At 39.8% G+C, this 25,654-nt stretch overlaps 2 protein-coding genes across 2 annotated transcripts in view; one reads left to right on the forward strand and one right to left on the reverse strand.

Moving 5' to 3' along the window:
* Nucleotides 1-25,654, reverse strand: part of LOC140238444 (RNA helicase Mov10l1-like) — a 36,299-nt gene that overhangs the window by 9,109 nt on the left and 1,536 nt on the right. The window contains exons 2-11 of the mRNA XM_072318350.1: nt 25,454-25,597; nt 24,425-24,610; nt 21,398-21,604; nt 20,732-20,852; nt 17,870-17,968; nt 17,208-17,357; nt 4,677-4,768; nt 3,693-3,751; nt 1,576-2,013; nt 1,182-1,291 (exon numbers count right to left, since the gene is read on the reverse strand). Coding sequence (XP_072174451.1) covers nt 1,182-1,291; nt 1,576-2,013; nt 3,693-3,751; nt 4,677-4,768; nt 17,208-17,357; nt 17,870-17,968; nt 20,732-20,852; nt 21,398-21,604; nt 24,425-24,610; nt 25,454-25,597 — 1,606 coding nt within the window. The remainder of the gene's footprint in view (nt 1-1,181; nt 1,292-1,575; nt 2,014-3,692; nt 3,752-4,676; nt 4,769-17,207; nt 17,358-17,869; nt 17,969-20,731; nt 20,853-21,397; nt 21,605-24,424; nt 24,611-25,453; nt 25,598-25,654) is intronic.
* LOC140246325 (uncharacterized) lies at nt 5,488-7,239 on the forward strand. Its single transcript, XM_072325798.1, has 2 exons — nt 5,488-5,571; nt 6,064-7,239. The coding sequence occupies exons 1-2, from the start codon at nt 5,488-5,490 to the stop codon at nt 7,237-7,239; spliced, it is 1,260 nt and encodes a 419-aa protein (XP_072181899.1).

The raw sequence follows: 25,654 nt of genomic DNA on the forward strand, positions 1-25,654 counted from the left end.
AAGCCAGTTCACACAATTTCTCACAAAAATACTTGCGGCTGAATTCTTATCTCAGTTTGAAGGTCTAACATCTAAGAGATTCCAATAACAATGGGTCCTCTTTATTATGTCTTTGAGAGTAATATGTCTATTGATAGATGTCTAGCTTGTAGTTGGTTACTAAGTTATATAAAATAGCTACTTTGTCTTAAAATCTAAGAATTAAAAAAAAAAAATCTCAAAGTTAAAGGGGCTGTACAGTACTGGTTGAGGTGGGGATTCATATTTTGGACATTCGTTAGTGAGATAATGAAAAGCCTCTTATGAAATATGAAAGAGCATATAATTTTAAGAAGGATTCAACGTTTATTTGATGAAAATTGGTTTTCAAATGGCTGAGATATCCAAAAAAGTGCAAATAATAAAAGGCGACATGCCACAACTTTATTAGGATCTCTTTGTTTCACATTGTTTTTGGATATCTCAGCCATTTCAAAACCGATTTTCATCGAATAAACTTTTGATACCCCTTAGAACTGCATGCTCTTTGACATTTCATAGAGTGGTTTCTGAATATCTCGCAAAACGTAAAAAGCTAAATCCTCACCTCGACCAGAACTGTACACACCCTTTAATGTGATAAGGTCTCCAACATTTTGCATCAACTTCACAAACCTGCCACAATCAGAAAGAAACACCGCACTACATACGACACAAAAAGTTTGACGATCAATAAACCATTCATTCATTCATTCAACCATTCATTCATTCATTCATGCATTCATTCAAAAAGGATGCATAGAAAACATCCAAACAAAATAAATCAAAGTAAATTCATTTGCAGAACGTAACAACATCAAGACAAATACTGAATGGCCTAAAAAAAAACACACACACAAACCCCCCCCCCACACACATACATACATATAAACACACACAAAGAGGAAGGTAAGAAAAAGAAACATAACAACTTGAAAACATGGGGACAAGACACTTCTTCAAATTAGTACAACAAAACAATTTAACTTAAACACAGACAAACAAATATGTGAAAGACAGGAAGAAACAAGAAACCTACACACAGATAAACTGACAAACAAACCAACAAACAAAATCCGTACACTCCCCTTCACCCTATGACAAAATGGTATGTCTAACTCAGGAGGACCAAGATGTCAATGGATTGAGACGTGTTGACTCACCAAGAGATCAGCAGCACTGTTGGAGGGGGTGCAGACCAGGAGACGGCTGGACGACAGGTGGTGGTGGATCTGAAGGATGGCCTCAACCAGGGTGACAGTTTTACCGGTCCCTGCAGTGAATAAAAATGATTATCAAGGAGAAAATTGTGTCACAAAAGGGAAGATTTATTTCAAATTCTACCCAATGATCAGAAGTATCCTATCAGAAACAGAAAATGAATCGATGAACAACTTCCACTTAATACGAACACATATACGCACCAGCACAGTTTAAATTTCTATAGCCTGCTATCTACAATTAAAGTTCAGATTTTTACTATAATCTCTCACTACATAGACCCATATAGGTAGCCTGATAAATATTTGGCCATGTTTATCTAGCGATGGCACGTACCTGGCGGTCCGAACAGGACGTAAGGAGTTGGCCGCCCCTCCCCCCTCAGAATCCTGGTAACAGCCGCTCTCTGTCTGACATTCAGCTTCTTGTTGAAGAACTCTGACTTTCCAGCGTCCACCTCCTCACTGGTCCCCATTCCTGGTTCCTCTCCCACTGAGGTCCCCACCCTGTCCACCAGGGCATTGGGGACCACAAAGATGGGCTCCTCGGAGTCCCCACCTCCCCTTAGCATCTCTGGTCTGCTCCTGGTGGAAGGAGGAGGAGGAGGAGGAGGAGAATCGGTACTCCTGGAAGACTCTTGGAATGCCGGTGGCACTGGGAGCCGGATGACATCTATGGGCCTGGTGCGGCCAGGGTACACCACGGACTGCTGGACGGAGACAAACGAGATATCCTCCTGTGGTGGCTTCGGCTGGAGATCAGACGGGAAAAGAGCTGTGGAAAGACAAGAGACCCGCGGGTCTAACACTCACCTGGGTATCGCAAGTTCACATTTCATGCAGTTACTAATCTAAATTTCACACAGCTCTACATGTACCAAAATTCCTTAATTGGGGGGGGGGGGGGGGCAGGAGAATGGTGCACATTTTAACAAATTAAGATCCTAACCTCCCAGTGTGGCTACATTTGTAGCTGCCAAGTTTGGTGAACATCCATCATGAGGTTTTCAAGAAGAAGATGAAAACGTACAATTTGGACCTCCCCCCCTGAGCGCAAAGAGGGGGGGGGGGGGGGGGGGGCACCCCTGGATCTGCTATCAAACAAACTTGAAACTACAGTCATTAATGTACTAACTCATAGTATTAACTTAGCCATATCACTTCTGATTCTTCTGATTTTGGGAGGTTTGGGTCCCTTGGGGCCCCCTCCAGGTGGGACATGGTGCCCACTTGAACAAATTGAGATCCTACTCCCCTAGGGAGGCTAGCTGCCAAGTTTGGTAAAAATGGGTCAAGGGGTTTTCCAGAAGATAAAAATGTAAAATTTAGGCCCTATTAGGACCCCTCCCCACCCTCCTCTCCAGGGTCCCAACGGGGGCATCCCTAATTACGCCACAAACAAACTTGAAACTACAGTCATCAATGTACTAACTCATAGTATTAACTTAGCTCTATCACTTCTGGTTCTAGAGAAGAAGATTTTTAAAGATATCTTATTTTTTTTTTTTTTTTTGGGGGGGGGGGGTTGGGCCCCCTGGGGCCCCCTGGGTGGGGCATGGTGCCCATTTGAATAAATTGAGATCCCAATTCCCTTGGGATGCTACCTGCCAAGTTTGGTGAAAATCCATCATGAGGTTTTCAAGATGATGAAAATGTACAATTTACACCCTGTTTGGACCTCCCCACTCCACCCCCCCCCCCCCACCCCAAGGGTGGCACCCCTGGATCTGACATGGACAAACTTGGAACTACAGTCATTATTGTACTAACTCATAGTATTAACTTAGCTCTTTCTCTTCTGGTTCTAGAGAAGATTTTTAAAGATTCCTTAATTTTGGGGGTTTTGGGCTCCCTGGGGGCCCCTGGGTGGGGCATGGTGCCCATTTTAACAAATTGAAATCCTAACCCCCTAGAGATGCTACTGCCAAGTTTGGTGAAAATTGGTCTTGGGGTTTTCAAGAAGAAGATGAAAATGAAGAGCGATCGCAATAGCTCACCTGAGCCGAAGGCTCAGGTGAGCTAAAAATGGAATAAGTTTAATCTTCAGAAATCAAACCGTGTCTCCGGAGAGGAGAAACTCACAACACAAAATAATTGGATCTTTGATCATGAAATGAACCCTGGCTATACGAAGTACAGTCAGAGGTGTGTATTCCAGTCTGCGCCATCTACATACTGTGAAATATTTTCTGACAGAGACACACATTAGTTTGCTGCTGACCGTGTAAGACAGATGACCTCTCATCATGCACAATCTTGCAGTTTCTGCAGACTCGGATCGTAAACATACGATTTACCTTAGGGAGAGTTTTTAGTGGCATGAAACAGCTGGCCATCATAGACAGGTGGCCACTAAGTAAGGTCAGACTGTATTGTAAAAGACATAGAGGGCGATGTCTGCAGGAGGTCATATCTTGAGGTTCAACTTCAACAGAATCTTTTTTTTCCACTTACCTTGCTCCCCAAGATTGACAGCAAACTCCGCGGCCTGGTGAAATCGCCTCAGTGGAGTTCTGTAGACCGGAGCAAATACAGCTAAAAATGTCTTTTTTATCTCCTTAAATACACAAGATCATATACATTGTAGTACTGGCAATTTATATTCACATAGATTTCACAGGATAATTCTTCCTATTGAATAAGAATGTAATGTCGCCGGTAAATTGAAGTGCATTTCTTCTTTTTAACAAAAGTTTGCATCTCACTCATGCATCACAACAATCTATGACATTAACTACAATAACACACTACATTGTATTTGATAAGTGACCTTCAAAGTACAGTGTATTAATACACTCTGCTATTTGCCACAGACTCGAGTTCAAGTTGTTATGACTGTGAGCCTGTGACCATGAAACACATTGAATTCAAAGTGAACAGATGTCAAGCCATAACATGATGTACAGTATGTCCCCCCCCCCCAAAAAAAAAAAAACAAACAAACTCCAAAACAATCAGATTTTCGAATTGATAACACCCAATATGACTGATCTGTCTAAATGCTACTTCAGGGTCTTAAAATATAACATTTTAGCTCTATTTTGCAGAAAACCCCATTCAATTTGGTTAAGCGGTCACAGAGAAATGTAGATTGTTGTAAAGCATGTCACGAGTCTGATTCTTCCAATTTTAGCACTTTGATGCTCTTGTGTGTGAATACAATAGACAGAACTTGGAGGGAAGAGATTCCCGACATCCTCTACAAAAATTCCTCATTTCTCTTTGACCACTGAAGCAAATCGAACGGGGTTTTCTGTAAGATGTGGGCAATGAGTTATAGTTTCATACCCTGAATTTGTATTTAGATTGATTCACTATTTCTTAAGATATCAATGTGGAGGGTCCCGTTGTAATTTTTTTTTTTGGGACTTAAGGCATATGTGATTTCTCACCATGCATCAACCTTGGAAGTAAATGATCATTCACACGCAGGCCTACCTTGAAAAGGTGAACATGACAGTGAACTCTTCTGCACCGTAGGTCTCATGGAAGCTGGGATGGAACTTCAGGAGAATGTCTTCACTGTGGATCTAGTTAAGGTACAAAGGAGGAAGGGTATCAAGGCTGGTATACAAGGTAACTCAGTGAGCAATCTAGGGACACATTAAATGGTTCCATGATATTTTCTCCCATGAAATATCCACACGCTAAGCCAAACATAACCGCAACCCTAACCCTCATCCTCACATTACACTAAACCTAAAACCCTATCATAATCCTAACCCCAAGTCCTGGAGCATTTGTCCCAGGGGCAAATGTCTTGTCACCTATTAATCACCATCAGAACATACAGGCCCACAGACATGGTGGGATTTGGATTCACATAAACTCTGTAGAACTGACACAGAGATACCTTCAGGAAAAATATTTGTTCATCAATCAATGACTACATTAACCAATTCATCAAATTTGTCTGACCATTAATTTGCATACTCACTTAGACAGTCATATTTCAGTTTACTGATGTACCATTCATTATGTAATGCATCTATCAAGTCATTTTTCTTTGATCAATTGTCATGAATATGCATTTATACAAAGGAGGTGTGTGGCCTGTTCGGCCGATGTGAAAAGTGTTGATGGCTCATTTCGAGCGAGGCTGGGACCATGCTGTCCGCGGAAGCAAGAGGGAGGAATAAAGTTGTCATGACTTTAAGTTTTCGTGTGATGGTGATTTGATTCCGTGTCACGAATTTCCCTCATTCCGTAATAATTGGGGGCTTGTCCAAAGGAACTGGACATTCAAGTCATGTTGTGTTTGGATGTTGAAGTTCGTCGACAGTATCGTCGTTGGGGAGACGTTGGCTTAGTCCCAGCTACGTATTTTGATGCGGTGAGTAGATTGTAGTCACGTGTTGTGGTCACTGGATGATGCATGGCAATCGTTTGATGGGGCGTTTGGTGTAATTTGCCTCCATTTCTAGGGTAAGGAGACCTGGAGTTGATTGTATGCCTCTTTGTTGCAGATGACGTTTTGTGACTAAGTTTACTATTATTTGTTTGGTCTCCCGGACCCATTCGTGGTCGCCTGAACTTGCCATTCGTTTGCTGTGACATGCGTTTGGTGGTGTGTATTTTGGTACGGTCGTATTATGTAGCCATAGCATACGCAGCTGCTAGTTATCACGGCCAATTTTGATGTGGAAGCATTCGTTGGTCAGGATTTGACCGTGACCAGGTCGAAAGGGCTGGTCAAGGCTAATTTGAAGATTGTAGCTGGTAGGCTAAGGTGTAGATTTGACCGGTTGCACACGTAAAGCAGAGATTCTTGATGCTGTAGTTAAGCATGCAAAGTTAAGCACTGTGCCTACTGTCGAATTGTCAGACAGTGAAGGGGAAGGTAGGCCTAAATCACAGTCAGAGAGATGAATTGAGTGAAAAGGAAAAGTTAGAGATGGAAGAACGGAGAGATAGGCTCAGAGCAGCAGAGCATGAGCATGAAATGGAAAGAAAGAGAATGGAGTTGGAAATGATGCGGTTTGAAGCTTTGCAGGCTAGAGACTCTCTGCAGAACAGAGGTCAGAGGTCGATTGGATCTGATTTGGCAAGTAGAGCAAAGTTGATGCCTAAATTTGATGAGAAGGATTTAGATTCATTCTTCTTCACATTTGAAAGGATAGCAATGAGATTAGAGTGGCCGAAGGATGAATGGGCATTGTTGGTTCAGCAAGTGCTGACAGGTAAGGCCCAAGTGGTTTTCTCCTCTCTGAGTTGTGAACATGCGTTCGATTACGAGAAAATGAAAGATGCAATTTTGCAGTCCTACGAGCAGGTGCCAGAGGCATATCGACAACAGTTTCGTAACATGAGACGATCCGAAGGTGAAACTCATGTTGAATTGGCGAGAAGAAAAGAGGTCGCTTTCGATTGTTGGATTAGATCTTTGAAGGTAGATCTTACATACGAGGCACTGAGAGAAATTATGCTCCTAGAAGAGTGCAAACGTGGCATGGTAGTTGACGTGCAGACGCATGTAAATGACACCAAGGAATCCACCGTAAAGTCTGCTGCGATGGTGGTTGACAGTTATGAGCTAACGCATAAGGTGAAGAGGTCACCCCCTGTTAGGCGGAAATTTTCTCTGGGAGAGAAGTCTGGTGAAGCTCATTCAGCAAGTGGTAGTGCTAAGCAGAGTAGTGGTGTTAGGAATGAAAGAAAGCTCATTTGCTACTACTGTAAGTCTGAGGGACATGTAAAAACTCAGTGCCCTAAGCTAAAGCTGAAAAATGCTGGAAAACAAGAGAAATCAGAGCCAAATGGTTTTGTACGTGTGTCAAGTGGAGTGCATGGAATGAGTCAGAGTGTAGCAACTCAAACTCAGTGCATGAAAGATGATGATGAGATTGATGAGAGGTACAAGGATTTTGTGTCCTGTGGTGTGGTCAGATTCAGTAGGGGTGATGAGATTCCTGTCACCATTTTGAGAGATACAGGGGCCACACAAACTCTTGTCGTCGCAGATCAGTCATCATTGGATGAAAGCGATTTCAGTGGCAAATAGGTTCTTATCCAGGATGTCAATATGGGATATAAACCCATCCCGCTGTGCAGTGTTGAGTTGAAGAGTCAACTTGTGTCTGGGTTGGTGACAGTTGGTGTTGTTGACAATTTGCCGATGAGAGGTATTTCTCTTTTGTTGGGAAATGATTTGGCTGGTAGTAAGGTAGTGCCATCACCAGTCGTGTATTCTCAATCTGTTAGTGATTCAGCTACAGAAACCTTGGAGCAGGAAATCCCAGGTATTGTACCATTGTGTGTAGTGTCAAGGGCACAAGCAGTGAGAGAAAAAGAGAACAAGAATGGAGATGATGAAGCTGAAGTTACATTTAGCGGTACAGTCCTCGCCGAAACGAGTGAGAGTATGGATGAAGCTGTTCATTCTGAGCCAAATTTCAGTCAGTCTGCTTCGATTGAAGCACAGGGCGAAACAGATGCAGGTAGTAAGAGCATGATTGACTCCTCTGGTGTTGCTGCGGTCCATGTACAGGATAATGTAACCAGTGATGCAGAGAGTTTGCCTGAAGTAGATTTCAAGTCAGGAATGATTCCCAGGGTAGACAATTCAAAGGTGATGTCTAATCCGGAGATATTGCTTGGTCATTTGCCGGAATCAGAGAGGAAGGATGTAGTTGGAATTTTTCAAGAATTTCCAGAGGTGTGTAAGGATAAGTTAGGTTGCGCAACTAACACCATTCACAAGGTAGACGTAGGTGAGAGCGGACCAGTAAAAAGCACCCATACAGACTTCATCCTGACAAGAAGGCTCTTGTGAACAAAGAAGTAGAGTACATGCTTGAACATGGCATCATAGAAGAAAGCAACAGTAGTTGGAGTTCACCAATAGTTCTGGTTCCAAAGCCAGATGGGTCGACAAGGTTTTGTATTGACTTTCGCAAAGTCAATGCGGTTACGAAGACGGATTCTTTTCCACTTCCTCGTATTGAGGATTGCATAGATCAGCCTATGTGAGTAAGATAGATCTCATGAAGGGATATTGGCAGGTGCCACTATCAGAGGAAGCGAAGGAAATCTCAGCATTTGTGACCCCACAAGGTCTCTTCCAGGGTCGAGTCATGCCTTCTGGCATGAAAAATTCTCCTGCCACATTTCAGAGAATGATGAATGGTGTGTTCTCAGGGCATGAAAATTGTGTAGTCTACCTAGATGATGTCTTGGTATATAGCAGTAGTTGGAAGGAGCATGTAGCCCATCTGAGTGATCTGTTTGGAAGGCTTTCCAAGGCAGGACTAGTCGTGAACTTGGCTAAATGTGAATTTGCCAAAACAACTGTGACCTATTTGGGTCATGAGATAGGTCAAGGTAGTGTGTCTCCACGTAGTGCCAAAGTCCAGGCAATCGTAGATTTCCCCTCCCCCTCCTCCAAGAAAGAGATCCTCCGTTTTCTTGGGATGTGGGGTTTTTACTGTAAATTTGTGCCAAACTTCAGTGATGTGGTATCCCCACTGACGGACCTTCTCAAGAAGGGGGTCAAATTTGACTGGTCAGGAGCCTGTGAGACACCATTCAACAGACTGAAAGCGGTGCTGATGTCGGATCCAGTGCTGGAGGCGCCAAACTTCGAGACACCTTTTCAGCTCGCTGTGGATGTCAGCGATGTAGGGGTTGGAGCTGTACTCCTACAAAAGGATAAATCTGGTCTCCTGAAACCTGTCAGCTACTTCTCCAAGAAGTTGAACAGACATCAGCAGAGATACTCCACCATAGAAAAGGAGTGCTTGGGTCTGGTGTTAGCAGTTCAACATTTCGAGGTGTACCTGAGCAACTCGCCTGAAGTAACTGTATTTACAGACCACAACCCGTTGACTTTCCTGGAGAGATTTCGCAGTAAGAAACAGAGACCCTTTTGATGGAGCCTGTTTCTGCAGCCATATGGACTGAAAGTGACTCACATCAAAGGGAAGGACAACATAATCGCTGATGTGCTTTCCAGAGCATAAATGATATGAATGCAGACTCCTGTAAGAGCGAAAAAATGAATGTTGATAACTGTGACAAACATTGCGACAATGTCCGTCAAAATAATTCAACGCTGGACCCTCAATAGCTGGAAGTCAATATTCAAACTTCCAAAAGACTGGAATGTGTTGGTGTATGATCAGGGTTCATACTCTTTCTCATGAATTAAATTCCATAACTTTCCATGACCTTTTTAGCCAGAATTCCATGACCTTTCCATGACTTTCACACATTTTTTTTTTCTAAACACATTAGACTGAAAATTTGATCTCAAATCAAAGCGAAGCAACTTGGGAATACATACACATCTCACACAAACAACGGATAAACTTCTACAATTTTTGCAATTCCATGACTTTCCATGACCTTATGATGAAAATATCAGTTTTTCATGACTTTCAAGGCCTGGAAAAAGACTAGGTCAAATTCCATGACTTTCCAGGATTTCCATGACCTGTATGAACCCTGATGATACACATTTTTGTTTGTTTGTTTTTGTTGTTGTTTTTTTTTGCATACCAAGTGTATAATTTGTCTGATACATGTCAACATCATTTTTGTGAGGCTACGCATGCAGTCAAAAAGATGAGCATAATGTATAGTCATGTTGTGTAAACAAATTTTAGATCATACAGAAGTAAATGTTTTTCGGTTTGTGATTTCACATTTTGTCATATCAGGTAAAAACCCACAAAAGGAAGGTTGCATTCAGTTATACAGTAGTTCATATCGTTACAACCAAATTCTGTATGAGAAAAGATGCAGATTATGATGCAGAAAGAGGCTTTAACTTCTAAAGTTATTTGTCTGTAAAACCGGAGGATGTGTATACTGTATAGTGCATTTTGTAGCAAAAGTCATCCGTTTTGGAAATTCAAGATTGTAGTTTTCTCTTTATGAAAAAAAAAAAAATAGAAGGGAAATTGTGTCAGAAATATCATTTATTTTTTGAGCTGTCAGAAGTTGATTCAAAGTGTATTTCGTGTATAAGATTTATATACAGAGATGTCAGAACTAGGGTTGGGTATTGGTATAGCAGAGAGTAGATTGGTGGACTGGTAAGAAGATATGCTTTCAAGTTTCCAACAAAGTGCTTTGAGTACACCTCATTAGTTTGCGTCTTGGCTCTTGGCTCAATTGTGGCACAATAATTTTGAGTTGAGTGGGCATTTAAATGACTATGAAATTTCATGAGAATGATTATTGGGCCAAAGGTACAGACAGTTGAATTGCATTAGTGAAGTTCCATCCTGATATTGCTAGAAAGTGAAAGGTAATAATATATCCCTTGTGGAAATGAGTTTTAAATAATCAAATGCCAGTGAGAAATCTCCTGTCTTTGGTGGTCATAGATGCTGTCATTTCTTTATGTTGTCTAAAAAAAAAACATGTATGCTCTGAATGAGCACTTTACATGAGACATGCACAGTTCGTCGGTTGCCCTGCAGAAGGGCCTTAGCTTAGGTAAATGTTCCTGGCAGAAAGGTCTTAGCATAAAAGTGAGTGTAGCGTAGAAACTATCATAAGATTATTGATTCAAATTCTGAAGAACAGTGTACAACAATATTGACTAAATGGAGATAAATTTCTAGCCCAGAAGATTAAGAACTCCATTTTACAGAGACATTCGAACATCAAAAATGTGATTATCTAAAAAAAAAAAAAGTACTTTTTTGTGTGAATAACGCATTAGGCAAGGCCCTTCTCCAGGGCAATTGACGAGTTGTATGCCAGAATCATGCAAAAAAAAGTTATAAAATTGAACAAATTGAATCTAAATTGAGGTATTGGATTCAAATGAATATGTCATGAGTGCACAAGATGAATGTTGCAGTGGACTTTGAGGTAGAGTGAAACTTGCTATGATGTAGTTAAAACTTTCACAGAATGTGGGAATGTTTCTTTTCGACAATATATGAAAATTGGAAACATGGGGATGCCTATGTTCCTGGTTGTTTGGAGGTGAGAGGATGCATTACCTAAGGGAAATGCACCCTCTCACCTATTGACTTCAAATTTGAAATGATTGGATATTTGCAAATGTGTACATGAGCATTGTAAATGCTGCCCAAAGGAAATGCATCCTTTCATCTATTGACTTGAAACTTGATATTATTGGAAACAGTAAAACTGCGATTATAGGCGGATGTGGACACATTGTTCTATAGGGTATTTTTTAAGAGTAACCAGATTCTGGTAAAGAATAATACAGCAACAGCACAGATTCCTTTTGTGGGAGCCGCCCAGATATATTCCTAAGTTCAAAGTGAAATTCTAATGTGGGGATGATTAGAACATAGTGTGGATGAGAGGGATGAGTTTGAAGGGACCTGAATATCCATTTAACATTTTTGAGCAGCAGAGAAGGCTCCCGCATAAAGAACGCATTAAAGAAAAATACCTTTTTCGTATTTATACCTATAATGTTTTTGATTCGAAATGGTGTATTCCTGGACATTTTAAAAAGTTTTTATTATGCCAATGTATAGCCAACAGGGTGGCAGGGAAGCAAAAAGCCAACAGTAGGGAGGCCAATGACTTATTGCTTGGATTCTTTTATAAAAACCAGACAAGTTTGGTATCACTGGATAGCTCCTGCCTAGAGAAAGACAATGGATCAGCTACATCGATAAAAAACTTGGTAAAGTTACAATCTTTTAACTTAAAAATTACATTTAAAAATTCTGCTGCAAAAATCGGACTCTCTAGAACAAGACTAGCATTAAAATAAATGATCAGAAAATGATCCCCATACTTCAAGCTTTCATGTGATACCACTTCCATATGGGTTTTTTAAGGTCCTTCATATCCCATTTCAAATTTGACAAAAACTAGAAAATTGTTCAATAGGACATTTTTGTGTACTGACAGATATGATTTCAAAATAACCAGATTTCACTGTCCTCCCTACCAACAAGCATCTATTTTGGGCCCCCTAATTAAGTATTTTAATTTCTAAATTGACATTTTTTCTGTGAAGTTAAACTTATTTTTTTAACCTGAAGAATATTTGGAACTCGTATCATTTATGCCCCCTAAATAAGCTGGAGATAGTTTGAAGGTACCCAAAAATCCATTTAAAAGTACTATCTGCAGCAATGCTGAAGAAAATACACGTGTACGCAACTCTTTCCCAAGCCTGGCCCTAGCCTTCGCGAGGGAGGTAAACTCTGCAAGTGGTGCAGAGCGGCTACAGCTACGACGTAACACAAATTTTTTCCTTGAATTTTATTGAAGGCCACACCTACATGTAGTCGTTCTTGGCGATATGATATCATCTATAAACACTAAATGTAGCACGGTGTGGCAGGGTTAAGGGGGTCCCATGGGGCCCATGTAAAAACCCAAGTTGGATAGTTGCTTCTTGACGTTAATGAGTGTGGGGGCGTCAACAGTTGATTATGGAAGCTTAATTGTTCCACTCGTTTACTATACTAGGCCTATTCTCTTTGGCTATACAAGTTTTGTTTTTTTCCTGATGTCCAGGCGACTCCTTGCTTTGGCTAGTTTCATGGAATGGCCTCTTGTTCTATGATAACCACGACTCACGAGTGCGAGTGGCAAGTTCAAAATAGTTCTCAATCTCAGGTTTTGAATTGTCAATGACAATGTTTTTGAATATTCTGCCATCTTCTGCATGTTCGGTGTTCTGTATGATTGGAGTAGACTACATGTATGTCTTCATCTTCTCTCTTCTTTTTTGAAAAGTGTTCAGCCTTAGTCTTTCTTCGGCAGGCCTATAACTTTAGAGTGAAGTAGAAATACTATCTAGGCTATCTATAATAATGAACGTGTTGATTTGGCTTAAAATCGTGGTTTAGGCCTTGCTTGGATGGGCCGCCCTCATTCACCTCGCACACATAACACTAACACACTATCGCTATACAATACAGTGTACGCAATGGGGACTTCAATCGGTACCCTTCAATCCACCTCTAATTGACTTTGCGTTAGCCATGCTTCACGAAGAATAGTTGATAATACAATACAGTTAGGTCTAGAACCACCGTGCAGCGGTACGCATGTTGAAAGATTTGAACGCTAACTATAGGCAACACAGATGTTTATGTATGGGACAACAATCCAGTAGTAGAGTACGCGGCACAAATTGTAAATAAAAGGAATGCGTGCGCTCTCACTTTCAGCGAGTGGGGGCCTAAACCACGAAATCGCCGTTGATTTTGTACTGTATGTGCGACAGCGTGACATTACAAATGATAAAAAAACTTTAGCTTACTTACAAACACACCAGACTACTTTCATTTCTCACTTCTCATGAACTTTGTATTTGATGGATGCTGTTGAATACAACACATGTACATGTACATGCGATGATGATCAACACCACAGAAGAGTTCTGTGATCAACACCCGATGCATCGATGGCGTTCAAGTCGTTCGTTTGCGTTATAAATCGCCAAAAAATCGCACAAAAGATAATGGTTTATAAATAGGCAGTGGCTTACAAGTCGCTTATAAATCGCCATTGACGTCATCAAATCACACCAAATGCTTGAGAGAACTATCATTTGGGATATAACTCGCCAAAAAATCGCACACGGATACTGGCTTATAAACAGACAGTGGCTTATACATCGCTTATAAATTGCCGATAACGTTATCAAATCAGGCCAAATCGCAAACAGTCATTTCCTTATGAAAGCATTTGCAGTGTTCCGATAGAGTTTTCGACGAATGGGGGCGCCTTCGGCGTTCCGGGAACTTTGGGTCGAGGTGTGTCACAGAAATTGGTTTTTCTGTTTCCTATTGTCATACTGATACAAGGTCAGTACGCTGAGTCAAAGATTCTATGCAAAAAGTGTTAAAAAAAAATTATCTTTCTTAATTCCATGTGAATGTTGGGAAGATTATGGCATGGAAAAGATTGACTCATCTCGTGTTTAAAGCATTATTTTGTGTACTGTATAACATAGACAGCTATATTTTCATGCATACAGAGAAAGTCATATTTCATAGAAGCAGATTATGTGTGCAAGAAAATGCCAAAGTGAACCAGCTGTTCCAATGTATGTTTAACAATTCTCATGAATAATTATGTACAGTACATGTGTGAAAGTACAAGCTGTACATACAACTGTACATGTACCTTTTTTTGAGCAGTACCTTTTAAGCATGATGCAGGAGGTATAATTATCATGTTTTAGCGCATTACCATTATGTAAGCATGTTTTGTACACATTTAAATTGTGGTATACAGCTACAATATGTTTTATTGTATGTTTTCAAGTTCAATGCAGAATTCTGACACTGTTTTGCATCATAACATACACTTGAGTTTATTTGAGTGAATATTGCCAATATTCAGTGCATTGGAAACCATACAGACGTTTGTCACCCCTGTAAACCACGGACCTGTATTGCTTGTGTTTATGTGTATACGTCGCATGGTGATTCGTTTTCAGAGTGCGAACATATTTAATGAGGTACCCGCATTACGACATAGGTAATGACGTTGTTGCGTAGCAACGTAGTAAGTACTGGGCCGTTCTCATTCGTTTTTATGCATATTTATTAAAGATAATAAAAAGTTTTGGTACCTCAAAAGTTTCCCTGAATTTCCGTGTTTCAGGTTAAAGTACCTTTCAAATAACTAACACTGTGAGACTTACTCGCCCCAAAGTGTTCTCATTTCTTAGTAATCATGCAATTAACTGCGACCAGCAGCCCCATACGCATAGCGTAATGGGGCTTCGCATTGTAGCATTCAGGATCATGACAGATTTAGTATCGCGGGTAAATATCAACTTAAAATCAAAAAAATTCTTCAATTTGAAGACTTACCAATTAAGTTGAAGTCTTGAAAACAGGCTTTGGGCAACGTTTGGTTCTGCCAATAGTCCCTTTCTGTTCGAATTGATGACTGAATGTGACTCTGTTGAGAGGACCTTGGGAGAGCTACATACACTGACTACTACGGCCAGCGCATACGCACACATCACATGCGAACAAATTTCAAATCCACGAACGGATAAGATGTTTGTGTGCGCATGCGCTGGCCGTCAATTCAGTGTAGCTCTCCCAAGGTCCTCTCGACCGAGTCACATTCAGTCATCAATTCGAACAGAAAGGGACTATTGGCAGAACCAAACGTAGTTCGAAGCCTGTTTTCAAGACTTCAACTTAATTGGTAAGTCTTCAAATTGAAGAATTTTTTGGATTTTAAGTTGATATTTACCCGCGATACTAAATCTGTCATGATCCTGTAGGCTACAATGCGAAGCCCCATTTAGCTATGCGTATGGGGCTGCTGGTCGCAGTTAGCTACTCAGTATGCGTATGGGGCTGCACGCTGCTGGTCGCAGTTATCATGCAATAATGGTTTCGTACAATACGTGTACTACCTCGCCGCCGTACGGCGGTGGCTCTGGTACGAAACCATTATTGCATGATTACTAAGACATGAGAGCACTTTGGGGCGAGTAAGTCTCACAGTGTTAGTTATATGAAAGGTACTTTAACCTGAAACACAAACTAAGACAAGGAAATTCCGGGAAACTTTTGAGGTAATACCAAAACTTTATATTATCTTTAAGCGACTTGCGTACAGGTACCGTCGCGCACGTAGCGTGCCATTGCCGTCATGAATATTCATATAGATGTGAATGTCGTTACAATGAGTGTTCGTTTGCACCAACCAGTGCAAGTTTAATGGTGTCATTTGTATAATGGTAAAGGCGGTACTCTACGATGGTAGATTGTGGATTTGTCGAGTAATGATCGATTACGGTAGAATTGGTATAGAGTGGGTGCAGTGGCCAGCAGATGTAAAATCGATGTAAATTATAGATCAATCAACGAAATTATTTGATTTTTATAAAAACGATCGATTCTATGTGTTTAATTGCTCGTTTGAAGCCTGCACAGTTTAGTAGTTTAGCTAACGATTTTATTCGTTTGATAATCTGACTGGAAAGTACCAGTATACACATGCATACGTTGTACGTTGTGTTATAAGTAAGTAAATCAAACACAGTAGCGCATATTCATTTCTAATTTTGTTAGAAAGTGTTGACCATCAAAGATAGGCAAACTTTCTTCTGTGGGGGAGATATGTCACGAATACGCATTTACACAAAGGAGGTGTGGCCTGTTCGGCCCATGTGAAGAGAGTGTAGATGGCTCATTTTCGAGTGACACTGGGACCATGCCGTCTGAAGAATCCAGTGGGAGGAATAAAGTTGTTATGACTTTAAGTTTTTGTGTGATGATGATTTGATTCCGTGTCATGAATTTCCCTCATTCCGTAATACAATGCATTCAATTATTTCCCAATTCACATATCCACTCTGCTTAGGCCAAAGGAATACAATAAAAGTATTTTTTCACCCATACAAATGTACAGTATGAGCATCTGTAGAAAGTAAATTTCATTCACAGGCACAGTAGGAAATATACACTTAACTGACTTCATCTCTGTTGAAAAAACATGCTTGATGACAACAATTCATAATCAAAATTAAGTGATAACCATGTACCTTAACATCACAGAGCACTATGCATAGATTTTCAGTATTCATTTATTGTATTTATACACTGTACCTATTGTCTGAATTACATAAGGTATTCAATATTTTTCTATTACTTTGGATTAAATCTTAATTTTCCGTTAAACCCTGCGCTTAGAAACATCCATATCAAGCACCAAATGAATGTCTTGTTTTATAATTATCATTTCTATGGAGAGTGGAAACTGAATGCAAGCTTCTGGCAACATAAAAGCTGACCACTACAAACCTTCATACACAATGCATTTTAAAGGAACAACAAATGTTGATGAAGACAGAGATATCTAATTCTAACTCTTTGAACAATCTTCATTCAGACATCCCTGAGGAAGAATTAAATTACAGAAGATGTTTGCTTTGATCTTTGAATATAAACACAGGTGTTGTACTAATAAGGCCTCAACGGCACTGATTTTTGCGTGCAGTTATGGCTCTTCAGCCCCAACACCAATGAAATTGTGCCTGACCTCATGGACAAATCCTTCAAAGCGCGAACCGCTTTGGCCACAAAAAGGCTGGGTCAGGATGACCTTGTCCCCAACAAGGACCGATGGCCTCCCCTCCGCCAGACCAGGAACTTCCAGGGACAGGAACTCTCCTCTTGGTCTCATGCTGGCCTAAAGTTGACGAAGAAGTTGAAGAAGAAGAAAAAAAAGATGTAATCATGCAGTAAGTTTGGAATCTAGTCTAAACCCACGAGGTGAAGCTTTGTGGGTTGAACATTCCATTGTTGCATTGTACCTTATGCACACAACTCCTACTGACGCACTCAGACCTGTGCATCATACACAGTATGTATACTGTGACATAATATCAACTGCTGTCTGCCACTGAAAGCCTGCTTAATGTCTGTACTCGGTCCAGACAGTGCCTGTATAAAACAGCAACATTCTACTCAAAAGAAGTGAATGGCATCCTATGAACTCCTTCCCAACAGCTTGAACAGAAAAAACTGTGCAAACCTAAAGTCTGCCCTTTAATACAAAACAGATAATGAAGTGTTAAACATTTGATTGTCACATAGCATTTCTCAAGGAAATTATGTCTCATAAGCATGTTCTCACGCTCCTTTGAAACTTTCAAGAGTGATCTAGGAATTGGAAAACCAATAAATTTGAATATCACTCACCTTTTCCATGTCAAATTCTCTCATATCAATTTCCCTTTGGATTTCCTCAAGATGCAGTAGAGTTGAGAAGAATTTGAAATAGTTCTTCAGACTCAAAGCCTGAAACAGAGCAAAACATAGGAAAATGAAAAGAAAATTTAAATGAAAAGAAGATTCTAATCTGTTACAAACTAGAATTATCACTGAAGGTGATTAATACCCCCACCCCTAGTGTTGCTTTATAGTATGTGATGTCATGAGGGCAATGACGTTAATACCAAGTTTGTGCACTTGTCGAATTGGAAACAGAATAATTTTAGTCTACTGTACAATTACAGAGTTGACACTGAGTATAAAACTTACAGCAAATGGAAACATGCTTTCCCCCAGCATCACTACACTTTAAGACCATCATACACACAAAATTTGACCTTCATAGCTTGAATGGTTTATTTTGATACAAAAATGAGTGGTTACCATGGCAACACATTTTCTTTAAACTAAACACATTGGTGTCTTGCAAAACTACACTTCTAGATCATGATACATACTAAATTTGACTTTAATTGCTTGAATGATGGAAAAGTTATTCGATCTGCAAAGGTTTTGGTAAAATTGTGGTTACCATGGCAACGGTTTGTGTGACAAACACAAAAATTATGTGTTCCACATCTATACCTCAGGGCCATAATGCCTACCAAATTTGGTTTCAATTGCTTGAAAACTGTGGAAGAAGTTCACTCCACAGGATTTAAAAAAAAAAATGCGGTTACCATGGCAACGCATTGTCCGATACAAATACAAAGGACATTTTGCAAAACTACACTTAAAGAGCATCATACACACCAAATTTCACCTTCATAGATTAAATGGTTCAATTTGATACAAAAATGAGTGGTTACCACGTGCGGCAAAATTTTCTTATATTAACACATTGGTGTCTTGCATAACTACACCTCCCGATCATCATACATACTAAATTTCACCTTAATTGCTTGAATGTGGAAGTTATTCAATCCACAAGGTTTTGGTAAAATTATGGTTACCATGGCAATGCTTTGTCCGACAAACACAAAAATTATGTGTTCCACATCTACTGTAAAAGTGGAAATTTTCGCGGTGTTGAAATTTTCGCGCATTTCGCGCAACCAGAAAGTATCGCGAAAATAAAAGCACGCGAATATTTTTGCTTGCCATATGATGCATCACGCGTTACCCCGGGGTACCGTAGTACCGCGGGTAACCGCGTTGTATAGCGCCACCTCACGTCCACTCGAGGACAGCCAGAGAAAAATGCATGCACTGTGTGTGCGTGTACATAGAATTCCCATGCCACTGCATGCTATACTATGCGTGCATGGAAGCTGAGATACCACTAGCGTGTGCTTTAGTGCAGTGCAGTGCAGTGGTTAGCGCGCGCTAGCTCCAGCACCAAAATAATTTCCTCTTTTTGGCACCCAGGGTACAACCTTTTTAAAAAAATAAATAATTCAACAAAATGGCTAATTTTTGTTTGGTACCCCGGGATACCATTTATGTCATCATATGTTCCTGCGCGTGATGTATTGATTCCGCAGAATTATAACCAAGTGAAACCCTTCATACCCGGCCAAGCGTGAAAAATTAGTCCCACGAAAATATCCACTTTTACAGTATGCCTAAAGGCCATAATGCCTACCAAATTTGATTTCAATTGCTTCAAAACTGTGGAAGTTGTTCACTCCACAAGATTTCGAAGAAAACATGCAGTTACCGTGGCAATGCTTTGTCAAGTACAAACACAAAGAGTGTCTTGCATAACTACACCTATAGATCATCACAGATACCAATTTTGAAATTGACTGCGTAAGTACTATGGAAGTTATTCAATCCACAAGGTTTTGGTGAAATTATGGTTACCATGGCAACGCATTGTCTGACAAACACAAAAAGCATGTCTTGCACATCTATACCTCAATATCATCATTTACCCTAAGTTTCATTAAAATTGCTTCAAAACTGTAGGAGGAGTTCGCGCCGCAAGATTTTGCAACAGATCGACCGACCGCCCGACCAACATCACGGTGATTCCTATATACCCCCTTCACACTATGTGTGGCAGGGGTATAATTAGAACAGAATCAAATTTGTCACTTGCTCAACAGTGAAATGAAAGTCTGCATAAATACAAGTTGACACAGAGAAATAAGATATATTCATAAATTCAAAATATATTGTCAAAACAAAGGATTCGTCCATGACAACATTAGAATATCCCCAAGCCAAATATCACATGTACCTGTAGCTTATCGTCACTGGGGCGACAAGACCTCGTATCTGCAAAATGTCAAATGTTCAAGAGAGCCAAAAAACATGGCGGCCAAAGCACTATAGTGAATGGGAAAGCCTTTCCTTTGACATGCTGTGGTGGCTTCATTTTTGAAGTAAGACACTTGGGATTTCGACAGGACATCACTTATCCCATTATTTGACCATTAATTCCAAAAAGTCATTTTCACCAAAATTGCAGATACAAGGTCTTTTCACCCCAGCGACGTTATGTGAGTCATTGATTCATCTGATACCTACGTGTACTAACAAAAGTGATTGTACAGTACATGTCATGACAGCATTATCAATACTGCCTCTATACTGAAAAAGGTCAATGAAAATATCAAAGCAATGCATCTTGCATAATACTCTTGTACAAGGCCTAAAGTGCACAAAGTGATATGTTTATGCATAATTTATATTTATTTTCACAGCAAAAACAGTAATTAAACAGATGGTATCTTTCTGCAATGACAAAAAGGACAGATGAAAAACAAATATTTTGGTCTTAAAGAAGCACATAAAGCATAGAGACTGTGATCAACCAGTTCATATGAGTGTAGAACGACTTGCCTCTTTTAGCTCAGGCACAAGCTCAGTCACATCCCTTCCCTCGGCACAGCACTGTTTCAGCAGCCTGCTGATTGGGTAGTGCTCTAGCTTCACTGGAGGGTTCCTATTTTGTTGAACAGACCTTGGTATTCAACACCAGGTTTGGATAAGAAACACAAAGAGATTGATGAATGTGTGTGTTGTGTGCATAAAAAACAAAGAATAGTGATAAATGGAGGGAAAAATTAATGCGAGATAGAAGACAAAGAGAGAGAGAGGGGGAAGGAGATGTGAGGAAACAACATGAAATGTACAAAGAATGAAACACAAAGGGGAAATACACAAACAATGAAAACTGCCTAAAAGTCACAGCTATACTGGCTACACTACATTACGAATATTGCTTCATGTGTATGTATCTAGTACTAAGAAGCCACAGTGTTTGTGACACAGCTTTGGAATACAATTTGCAGTTGGTGGCAGTAAGGAGACTCCTTGTGTGTGTGTGTGTGTGTGTGTGTGTGAACATGCCCTAATTATTTGCATAAATAGGAATGCATTATCAGAAATATGAGAACAAATAGGTTCTTTGAAGTGTCAAAACCCCTCTCAGACACAAATAAGAGTATTTAAAAACTATTGGAAGCATTACAGGGCAGTTTTTCTCTTCCCCCCGCCGAATCTCACCGGGCAGGCCTGATTCCTGGATACAACTCAGGCTGACAACCGCTGGTCTCTGTGGCATGTTCCCTCAGCCACTTGTCCTTGCCGGTCAGTCGCCACTGGGGCTCGCTGCTGCTGACCGCTCCATCAACAATGGTTAGCGGAATGGGTCGGGTGATGCAGCAGGTGTCAAAGGTCATGACAACCTGACAGGATGAGTTGCCAACATGCCTGGAAGGGTAAGATTGAAGGGGGCCTATTTAGAGTCATCAATCATAAATGTATCAGTATTATATTTGATTTGCACACATGACCAGTCATCATGCAATGATTTCATCAAAATGGCAATTAACCTTGGTCTGCCATCCATGAGTTGTCAACGATATCAAGCCATCTTGTGGGCATGATTGTACAAAAAGAAGAAGGAGAAGAAGCAGAAGAAGAAGCAAAAAAAAAAAACCCCAAACAAACACACACACACACACACACACACACACATATATATATATATATATATATATATACAGTTAAACTCGCATAAATCGATCTTCTCTTCTATCGATCAAAACACATCGACTTAGGCGATTTTCGACTTGTGCGTAAGTCGAAAAAAAAATCGACTTACAGTTACACCACACGTACATAATGTATGATGTACATGTATGTTGTCTACTCTGAAGCCGAGAGTTGGAGCGGTGTGCCGCAGCACGGGTCGCCCGGCAGGGCCCCAGCTAACTTTGTATGGACAGTGCATTAGTATTGGCACAGGTCCGATTACTTTACACCCTTGTTAAACCTTGGGGAAGTGAATATGAAAGACATTTGAGCAGTGATTGATTCCAGTTTACCATACCGTGGCTTGAAATGCGTGTAGAGGTGCAATTCTGATTTACCCGTGCCCGTAACTTTCCCCCTACTTTCCGCTTTGAAAACTCAGCAGCTTCATCCATACCACTCCACTGCACAGCGCTGCAAATGCCAAGCTACACTGCAAAGCTCAATACTATACTGTACATGTAAATGAACGCATGTGTACTGTACGAACGCCTTACTGCGAGTGGAGCAATACACAGCCCAGTCGCTGTACGTACGTACGTAGCGCGACAGCTGACAGGGCTGTACCAGCGGACCTCCAAACACGAAGAGAGTTCAACGATCGCATGCGGTGTGATCGCTTTGAATTTTGATACTTTAGATTTTTTTTTTTTTTGGTCACGTCAAACTCATCTGACAAACAAAATAATAAAGAGTAATAAATAATGAATAATAAATGAAAGTGATTTATTACACGACAAAATCTTATGCGACTTAGGCACAGTGAATTCAATGGTTTTTCCGTGAAAGTGTTCTTGGAATTTCATCGACTTAGGCGAGTATTTGACTTTCAAAATTCGACTTGTGAGTGAATTAATACACGTAAGTCAATGGGGAAAAATCGGGACTTTTTAAAATCATCGACTTACGCGATTATTTGACATATGCGACATCGACTTAGGCGAGTTTAACTGTATATATATATATATATATATATGAAGAGTTTGTTTGCAAAAACCGATAAGTCCATTTTTGAAGATTTTGAAATACGGTCTGTGTCATAAAGTACAAAATAATACCTTTTAAATGATATATTGATCACTACATATAAAGGTATATTTTTGAAGTTATGGTCAAAAGAAGCAAAAATTTTCTTATTATTCTCTTTGTTTTTCTTGACCTTTAATCGCAGATCAATTATCTCCATTTGACAAATATGGACTTATCGGTTTTTGCAAACAAACTCTTCATATATATATATATATATATATATATATATATATATATATATATGTTCATCTTGGAATTTTCCACGTGTTGGACTTCGAATGTTGTAATTATTAGAAGAAAGAGTCTCAAGTACGCCATGGATCCAACGATTACAAAAAAAATTTTATTACAAAATTTTCGGTCTGCCTCAGACCTTCGTCAGTGCAAAGACAATGATGGACAATGATAAACATGAATCATAACAACAATGCTATGCGCGTCATGCGCGTAGTGCGTTGCCCTGGAGCTGCGTTGTCAAGGAGAGCGCTGATACGTATAGGGGTATGGTAGAAAGTGAAATCTCAATGAATACTGAACTCAGACTCAACAAAAGTTTCAAGTGCTTGTTTGAATCATAATATGCTATATATACTCTTTATAAAAATACATTGCTTTATATACGTCCTTGTAATAATAGACTTTAGCGATTCTATTTACTTTCTACCATACCCCTATACGTATCAGCGCTCTCCTTGACAACGCAGCTCCAGGGCAACGCACTACGCGCATGACGCGCATAGCATTGTTGTTATGATTCATGTTTATCATTGTCCATCATTGTCTTTGCACTGACGAAGGTCTGAGGCAGACCGAAAATTTTGTAATAAAATTTTTTTTGTAATCGTTGGATCCATGGCGTACTTGAGACTCTTTCTTCTATATATATATATATATATATATACATACATGCATATGATAATAACAGAACCTGAGCAGTATTTATCATAAATGGAAAAGAACTTAAAAAACAAATATATTTTAACATTACTCTATTGAGGATACAAGTACAGAACATGCATTTTGAAATAATTGCTCACCAAGTGATTTTACTAACTTAAACCAAGTACAAATGGTAACTGCAGCACAGTCCACTCCATCTGCCTGTACCTTCTCATATGTTCATTTTATTCTGCCACAGAAGTACATATGGCCCTTAATTTCCACTCTCAAGAAGTTTATTAATCTTGACTACCAGACCATAAATTTCCCAATTTATTTCTACCCATTACACACATCATATCATATCATATTATAACATATCATTACTGGGCCCCATTTTATCAAAAGATACAAATGATTATAAATTTCCTTACCACACAGGCCGCCATAGACTTACAATAGAAATCAACTATAGATAACCAATTATAACTCTTCATAAAACAGGGTCCTGGACTTTTTAAGCAGATGTTACGACTAGATGGTGAAATGCTATTAGGTAAACTCTTAGAACCACAATGCAAAACAAACCTTCCCATGATGCCAATCTTCACACACACTTTGGAGCCTGGCTCAATGTCAGTAGGACGGCAGACTTTACAGCTTCCTGAATACTGTGGCTGTTCCTCAACAGTACCGTCCAAGACCAACCTGATGTCGGCCAAAAGGCAGACCGCCTCACATTGCAGCAACTTGCATCTCTCTTGACCAGTGTTCCTGGGATACACAGTTATAGCATTTCAGAACAGACAGTCACTGTGGTAATTACAATGTACTTGATTAAGCTTACATAGGTGAACAGAAAGCAGGGTCCCAATTCAGTAACATGTTCACATACTATGTCTGTATGTCTTGTATACCATTCTTTGTCAAGTCAAAAGAAATAATTTATCTCTGTTCAAATTGTCTTCCTAGTTTTTGTGAGACACTATCACTCTACCTGTAAAGCAACGTGGTCTTTGTGAATTTGTTCTCTGCTTCGTTTCAAATTCATAAATCATCAATTCTCTAAATCTATTGCAGTCATTGTTTTCCATCATGAAATGTGGCAAATCTTTTTTTTCTGTGCTACAATGTACATTCAACCTATTGCAATGTGAATGCATATACATGATGTACACATAAAAAAGCCCTCTTTTCCCAGCTCCTACATGTACCTTCATTGTACTCAAACAAGAATTCCTCAAAAATAACATCATGTTGAGAGTTAAGTGTATGACAAGCCTAAAAACTCACATGCCAGGTAATTATCTGAAAGGATAACTTTTCTAAACGTACTGTAAAAGTGGTTATCCATTTTCGCGCTCAGCTATGTAAGATGAATTTTGCGTGTTTTAATTCCACAGAATCAGGATATTAACTACTGGAACATGTGGCATGCAAGAATACTTGCGTGCTTTTATTTTTGCACTTGCTTCTGGTTGCGCAAAATGTGCGAAAATTTCTACACTGTGAAAAATTTCCATTTTTACAGTACTTGTGCCTAGTACCTTCTTTTCTCTTCAAAGTCTTAAAACATAATTGCATGAAAGTGAAAATGCTCTCACAGGACGAGGATACCTGATAGACAGTACTTTTGTTGTCTCCTGCCCAATGGCCATCTTACAGAGACCCTGGTCCACAGTCACCTCAATAAAGCTTTTGTCCCGACTCATTTCATTCTCCTTGAAGCTGTTGGCAGGAAACTGTTGCATTCGGAGTTGCCTGTTAAATCAGATATTAATTTCATGCATTTTAATTAACATTGTTATCAGGAATCAT

This window comes from Diadema setosum, chromosome 2 (assembly GCF_964275005.1).
Source record: "Diadema setosum chromosome 2, eeDiaSeto1, whole genome shotgun sequence".
NCBI classification, from domain to species: domain Eukaryota; kingdom Metazoa; phylum Echinodermata; class Echinoidea; order Diadematoida; family Diadematidae; genus Diadema; species Diadema setosum.

Coding starts and splice junctions, on each gene's coding strand:
- LOC140246325 (XM_072325798.1), top strand. CDS start 5,488: ATGTTGTGTTTGGATGTTGAAGTTCGTCGACAGTATCGTCGTTGGGGA. Junction 5,572..6,063: donor CAGCTACGTATTTTGATGCG/GTGAGTAGATTG, acceptor TCGAATTGTCAG/ACAGTGAAGGGGAAGGTAGG.